Here is a 7,424-nt window from a genome sequence, read left to right on the forward strand (position 1 = left end):
GTCTGGGTGCCAGTACTCCATACACTTTTAGGCCCTTCTCCCCTCCAGGCCTACCCCCTGCCCCCCGCCATTCCTCCTCCCCTTCTCTCCCTTGCTCTGTTGGCTAAAGTCTGGCCATCCGATAAATAGGGCAAATTTTTGTGCACTCGGCTTCTTGTACATGCTGTTCTCTCTGCCAGGAATGCTTTTCCCACCTTGTCCACCTGATACTTTCCTTCTTGCTCTGAAGACTCAGCTCAGCATCACTGCTGGGAAGCCTTCCTCCCGTGTCTCTACCTGCCGCCCCCCTCCCAGGCTGGCTCAGGGGCTCCTTTTCTGTGCTTCCCAGGCAGCCTGATGGCCTTGGTCCTCGTGATGGTCCCCCCAACAGACAGGGCGCCATCCTGAGGCGTGAAGAGGCCCGGCTCCCTGATTCCTGGAGAAGAGACGAAGGTGATTTGGGCCGAGGAGGAGCTCCCCGGAAGCAGCCCCTTCCTGCCCCAGCTTTATTTTAGTTCCAGAATCATTCCAGTTGGCATACTTGGTCCCCACCATGCCCCTCCCGGCTGCACAGTCCACATTTCATGCAGTGAGAGGGAGCGAAGACGGGAAAGGAGGAGGTGGGGAATCGGCCTGTCCTGCCCTGCTGGGGGGAAAGAGCCTGGGTCCGCGGAGGCGAAGGCTTGCCCAGCCTGGCCCTGGCCTGCGCTTCCCAGGCGAGCAGACCTCCGAGTGCTGGCCACCGCCGCTGGGTCTGGAGCGGGGAGTCACGGTCCTGCCTCCGGCCCGGCCGCCACCCTGGGTCCCATTCCAGCCACCACCACCATCCCATGCCATTGGGATAACTGATGGGGCTGGGCTGCCACCGCTCATGAGGGCCAAGGGGCTGGGGCAGCTGGCCTGAGAGCCCACGCTCTCACCTGTGGGTGGCGCTATATAGGGCAGATGCAACCCCATCCCTTTGAGCAGCCATCCCCCAGCTGTGAGGGTGCCTGCTTTGCGGGGGAGCTGCCTTAACCAGTGACATCTGGAAGGGTACTCGGATTCCCCAGCCCCCTGCAACTAGGGGTGGCTGGGAGCCAGAGCCTGGCTGGTGTGGAGGGTAACAGCCCAGCCGTTTGCTTCTGAGCAGGCCAGCCTGTGAGGAGCTGCAATTCGCTGGGTGTCTTCCCCCACCTCTCTCCCTCTGGGTGCTCCCAAGGGCACTCCCCAATAAACGACATGCCCAGGACCCCCGCCTCAGAGTGTGCTTCCAGAGAGCCTGACCTAGGGCCCCAGGGTTCTAGGGCTTTGAGCTGTGCTCCAGAGCCACCTCCTTCCTGGCCTGGCATTCGGAGCCTCCCGGTTGTCCCTTCCAACCTGACCACCCCGTTTCCCATCATGCTGCAGAAGAGAGCCACTGAGAGCCACCTGGGCTGTGCCCTGCCTTCACAGCCCCACTCAGAGCCTCCTTCTCCACCACCTCGTCCTAGATGTCTGCTGCCAGCAAAGCCCCCTCCAGCCGCCATGCGGTTCCCGGAGTCTTTGTCCTGTGGACCCCGCCACCTGCAGCCCCATGCAGGCTGAGGGCACCAGCAAATGCTTGTTGAGCCAATGCCTGATTTGCTTGGGGCTGAACACAGTGACCAGGGCGTGGGCCTCTTTAGACCTCTGGGTCTTCAGTGGTTGAAGTTCAGGGGAGTAGATCCCACAGAGAATAACCCAGAGCCGGCTCTCCATGCCGAGAGTGACCTGCAGGCCTCTGTTTGGGGCTGGTCTCGTCTCCTGCCCAGAGAAGGGCCTGTGTCCACCACAGGGGCTGAGGGCTGAATTTAAAACAGGAAACTCATCCTCCTGACCCTGCACTGGCACCAGCCAAGCTCATGTCCCTGCCATGGCTCGGGGGGGCCTCCTGCCTGGGACACTCTCGCTTCTTTCCCAAGCCCTCACAGCACAGCTCCCATCTGGCCCAGGGGGCCTTCCCTGTGCCCCCCGGCCCCCAGAGTGCTCCCCAAGTCTGCATAGCTGGGCCATCATTCAGTACTGAGCAGGCCGACATCCCTCGGTGGCAGGGGCTGTGTCTGCTTCATGTCACCCCTGCCGGTACCCAGCACAGCATGTGGTTCCCCAGGACTCCCTCAGTCCCTGTGCACAGCCAGCGTGGTGGCTGGACTCCCAGGAGAAGTGGGCTGGGGAGCTCGCTGGCTCTGAGAGGCCAAGTCCCCCTCCCAGTTGGAGGGACGGATCCTTTGGGGACCTCGATGTGGGAGTGCAACTGGCCATGGCCCGGCTCCTTGCTCGGCTGCCCTCCCTGCGGCCTGACCCAACCATGGCTGGTCCTCCGTGGGAGAGAGCCCTGGGTCCCTGGACAGACAGCCTGGCCAGCCCTCCACCGCAGTCTGGAGAGAGGACCACGCTGGCTCCTGGAGACTCTGCTGGGCGGCCTCAGTGTTCATGGCTCCAGCTGGGTATGGAGAAGGGCGTTGGATGGAGCTGACTTTGCACCAGGCTCCAGGCGGCTCCAGTGCCAACTCTGGCCCCGCCTCGGCTGCTAGTTTCGCCGGACGGGGTGCCACATGGACACGGGCCTGCGCAGTGTGGCCAGCATCTGGTTCCAGTGCGTGGTGCCCATGCCACTGGCTGATGGCCCGATGATGACGTGACCCACGTTGTCCCCACGGCCATCGCTGCTGCTCTCAGCCACTGTCACACGGAGAGACAGGTCCTGGGGAGGAGGTGACATGGGCGCTGGGGACCAGGAGCCGTGACTGTGGTCCTCCTTGTCTCCCAGGTCCCAGCCTAAAAATGCCAGGCCCCTGTGAGGTGCCAGGTGCGGCTTCCTGAATCCTCACCTCCGCCCCGGGAAGTAAAGAGACTTGTCCGAGGCCACCCAGCAAATAAATGGCGGAGCAAGGATTTGAATTAGGTCTGCCTAACCCCACAGCCCACACAGTGGGTAAGGGCCAGACTGCCTGGTTCACATCCAGCCTCACTACTTCTTTGCTGCGTGACCCTGGGCAAGTGACTTGCGCTCTTGCTACCTCAGTTTCCCCATCTGTAAAATGGTGATAATACTAGTTCCTATCTCATAAGGGAGCCCTGGGAATGAAATGAGTTAGAATGTGTAAAGCACATTGATGTTTGCTGCCCAGAGTTGGCCCCTGACACATGGCGACCCCATGTGCTACGGAGTAGAACTGCTCCATAGGGCTTTCTCGGCTGTAATCTTTACAGGAGTAGTTTGCCAGGTCTTTCTTCTGCAGAGCCTCCAGGTGGGTTTGAGCAGCCAACCTTTGGGTTAACAGCTGAGAGCAAATCATTTGTGCCAGTTAGACTCCTTTTACTTACAATGGGGCCTGGGGCTTTAGAAATGCCTGTCGTTACTGTTACTAATATAACCATTATGTTGGACTCGCAGCTGACAAAGGGAGATGAACCTGTTTGAGATCAAGGTGTGAAGCTGAAACCAGAACTCAGCCCGACTTCTCTCCCCTGCCCGTCTGCGGTCCCAAGAAAGGTCCTGTTCTTGGAGGCTGCGGAGTACTGGTACTATGACCACCCAGGAGGCAGGGGACAAGGGGCAGCTGTCCCCTGGGGGTGGCAGGACGGGGCCATGATGCCCAGGATGGGGCAGAGATGCTGGCACATTTGCCTGAATCAGGAACACCTGGAGTGAGGCAGGGTTCGGGGCTTTCAAGCCCAGATGGGTATCCTGAGGAGGGGGGATCAGGTGGGTTCCATAGAGCCCCCATAGGGGTTGGGGTAGGTTTGGGGTCAAGGCATGAGTCTCTCACTGCCAGGGAAGCTGGTGAGCTCGCCATTCTCCGAGGCATATAAGCAGGGCACTGGTGTGGTCCAAGCCATAGTATCCTCAGCAGCCCCACGCCCTTGGTCTGTGATGTCCCTCCTGGGAGGAGCTTCCCTGGGGCTCATTGCTTTCTGAGAGCCGCAGGCTGTGGAGAGCTCAGAGAGCTTTTGTGGGTGGAATCTCGGGGATTCAGGGCCGGAACTCTGGGCCCCTGCGCTATCTCTGGCTGGTCTCCAGGCCTTTGCACGTGCAGCTCCCCCCACATCTCAGCTTAGCAGCGCCTTCTGCAGGAAGTCTCCCCTGACTGCCGTGTCTGGGTGGATTAGGATTGTCTGAGGACTTTGCTGCCTGTCCCTTGTGAACACCTGGGTTCCCTGCACCCACCATCAGTGGGCAGGCACCCAGTGGGCATGCAGTAAATGGTTCTCGACCCGAAAGGTGATGGCTTGGTGCAAATCATCACCACCTGCAGGAGCTCCAGGAAGAGAGGCCGGAGGGATGGAGTGGCCCCAGGGTGACCCTCTGTCTTCCCTTCAGCGGTGGCCAGTCTAGTGGCCTGGCATTTGGAGCCTCCACAATCTGACCAACTCTTGGACTAACGTACGTTCGCCTACATCTCATCTCTGTCTGCTGTGTTCCTCATCTACTACCTTCAGGAAACTCCTACGACTCTTGGCATCTTTTTCTTCCCCTAATTCCCCCTGCAACCCCCTCTGTGACCTGGTCCAACCCTGTCGCCCCTCACCTGGAGCACAATGGCCGGCACCGAGAAGATCATGGCCTCGTTGAACACTGGGTTGGGGTCGTCCCTCTTCATGGCTGTCTTCTTTTTGCTCATCTTCCTCCCATCCTGCAGCAGGTACACCTTGACGAAGGGGTCTGTGGGCAGGCAACGGGAGGGGGCTGAGAGCCAGCGCCACACTTGCTTGTCACAGCCTGCGCATCTGGCTCACCCCCTATCTCCAACGCCCTGAACCTCCACTGTTGCCGTTCTCTCCTGCCATCCTTTATGATTCCCATTTTACAGATGAGGAAACTGAAGCTCACACGGGCGTCGGGAGAAGAGTTGGCCTTTGGGCTCAGGCAGCCTGCCTCGTGGCCCACACACTCCCCTCACACGGGGCTTTGGGAGCTCAGCAGACCCAGCACTTCTCATTCTAAAAATGGCCTGACAGCAGACGTCAGCCTGAGTCACCTGGCGCCCACTGAGCAGAGCCTGACTCACGGCACGCAGCTCTGAAATAGCATTTGCTGTCTGCCCATCACCTACCGCCCACCAGCTGACCTTGCTGCACCTACCTGGACCCGGTCCCCCCAAGCTTGCACCTCCCAAGAGGTGGTGGGGTCCCCCAGCGCTCTGTCTTCATGTACCCAGGGCACAGCTGCCTTCATGGCTGTAGCTTTGGAGGGGGAGCTGGGGGCCCCTGCAGACCTGGCACCCACCCCATCCTGGGGGCCCCCGCTCCCTGTTTGGGGCTGCGGGGCTGTCCTGTCTCTGGCCGTGGAGACTCCATCATGAACCCCAGTCCTGGGAAACAGGCGCCCATCTTAGTTCCCTGCCCAGTGCCCCTTGCCTAACTGCTGCCTCCTGCTGTCAGACCCTCCATCACTCGGTCCCCCTACCTCCCCCTCGCAGGGGCTCCCCACCACCCTCCATGGATCCCTGTTTCCCCAGCCGGATTCATCTTCTTCCCACTGTGCACAGCCCCTGAGCTCAGCAAAAGCCGTGGTTGGGGGGCCCCTGGCACTGTGCCCCACACCTCCTGGTGCCTCCAGTGCTCAGGGCACAGCAGCCGGGCACAGCTTCCATCCCACCACACGGAGGAGCCAGGCAGGCCTCGGGCAGCCAGCAGACCCTGTCTTACCCGCCGTGGTCTTGTCGTTGGTCCAGATGAGATTCTTGGCCTTCACCACGACCACGGTGAGACGCTCGGCCGTGGGGAGGTAACTGAGGGACAGCAGGATCTCACCCACAGCGTCGGCGGCCTGGGGGACAGGCAGGTAGCTCAGGTGGATTTCCTCCAGGACTTGTGGGGTAGAAGCCCCCTCCCCATGGAAAAAGAGCTGTTGTTGGGATCAGGAAAGGGACTCCAACCCCATAGAGTGCGCGCCACCCCTGCCCCCCGCCGGGGTCGGCTCTGCCTTGGAAGGCAGGCCAGAGGTTGCCTGTCAAATGTAGCAATCAGATGCAGTTTTGTTCCCAATTGCTCATTCCAGGCCAAGACAAACAGTCCATGGTAGTTGTACATGGAAGACGGAATGGACAAGAAAGACTGGAATTAGAAGATCATTTGCTTCAACAATGATGATGCTTCCCCAACACGGCTACACTCAAACTGGTGAACTTCAGCTTGGCCTCTGTCTGAAATGACCCACTTTAGGGCCGGAGGAGTGCCTTCCTGCCAGGAGCTCTGTAGGAGCAGAGAGCCTCTGAAGGTTTGGTGGTAAGAGCAGTGGAAGAGCTGTAAACAGAGGTCAGGGTGTTTTTTTGCTTTGCAAGCGTAAGCAGCGTTTCCTCGAATATGGCTCAGGCCTCTTTCCTCGCTCTCCTAAAGCTGTCAGGGTTCTGGTTGTTGCAAAGGGGAGTGGAATTCTAAGGGAACAGCTGGGCCAGGGCAGGTCAGACTCACCTTGTTCTGGTCCTGTAAGTAGAGCCAGCCACTGAAGGGCTGCAGCGGGAGATCAAGCACAGAAAGCTTCAGCTCCACCACCCCTGTGCTGACATTTCGCTCGTCCTCATCAATGCCAAACACAGAAAACCGTAGGCTCTTCTCCTCCAGGGCTGCAGGGTCTAGGGGGATGGAGAACTTCTCGTCGAAGAAGATAGAGTAGGCATTCCTCTGGATCTGCAGAGAGAAAGGGCCGTGGAGGGAGCTCCAAAGTTGGAGAAGAGGTGGCAGCCAGGGCCTGGGAGGCCGCAGTAGGGAGAGAGCACTGGACAGGAAGTTCAGAGATCTGGGCTGGAGTCCTGGCTCTCTTGTCTCCACAACCTCATCAGTCATCCTCTCTCTGAGGGCTCAGCCTTGACCTTCCATGGTTTAAAAGCCCTCTGTCTTCCCTTCAGCGGTGGCCAGTCTAGTGGCCTGGCATTTGGAGCCTCCACAATCTGACCTACTCTCGGACTAACGTACGTTCGCCTACATCTCATCTCTGTCTGCTGTGTTCCTCATCCACTACCTTCAGGAAACTCCTATGACTCTTGGCATCTTTCTCTTCCCCTAATTCCCCCTGCAACCCCCTCTGTGACCTGGTCCAACCCTGTCGCCCCTCACCTGGAGCACAATGGCGCCCCTTGGAAACTCTTATCCAGCAGTTCTATTCTGTCCTATAGGGTTGCTATGAGTCAGAATCAACTTGACAGCAATGGGTTTGGTTTGGTTTGACAGATCGGGAAGCTGAGGCACAGAGAGCTTAAGTGACTTACTCAAGGTCACACTGGTAGGAAGTGATGGAGCTGGGATTTGAGCCCAGGCAGTCAGGGCCTGTGCTCTGAGCCACCTACTGCACTGCCTCTCAGAAGCTGGGCATACACACAGCTGGGCATACACACAGCTGGGCACACACACAGCTGGGCACACACACAGCTGGGCACACACACAGCTGGGCATACACACAGATGGGCACACACACAGCTGGGCATACACACAGCTGGGCACAC

General features: G+C 59.2%; 1 protein-coding gene across 2 annotated transcripts in view; it reads right to left on the reverse strand.

Annotated features, from left to right (window-relative positions):
• Positions 1-2,273: 2,273 nt before the first annotated feature.
• Positions 2,274-7,424, reverse strand: part of SYT12 (synaptotagmin 12) — a 12,956-nt gene continuing 7,805 nt past the window's right edge. For both annotated transcript variants that reach the window (XM_023738279.1, XM_004383672.1), the window contains 4 exons: positions 6,397-6,612; positions 5,632-5,752; positions 4,512-4,645; positions 2,274-2,683 (listed from right to left, as the gene is read on the reverse strand). In XM_023738279.1, the coding sequence (XP_023594047.1) occupies positions 2,510-2,683; positions 4,512-4,645; positions 5,632-5,752; positions 6,397-6,612 (645 nt within the window). In that variant the 3' untranslated portion in view covers positions 2,274-2,509. The remainder of the gene's footprint in view (positions 2,684-4,511; positions 4,646-5,631; positions 5,753-6,396; positions 6,613-7,424) is intronic.

Source organism: Trichechus manatus, unplaced genomic scaffold, assembly GCF_000243295.1.
Source record: "Trichechus manatus latirostris isolate Lorelei unplaced genomic scaffold, TriManLat1.0 scaffold00113, whole genome shotgun sequence".
Taxonomy (NCBI): domain Eukaryota; kingdom Metazoa; phylum Chordata; class Mammalia; order Sirenia; family Trichechidae; genus Trichechus; species Trichechus manatus.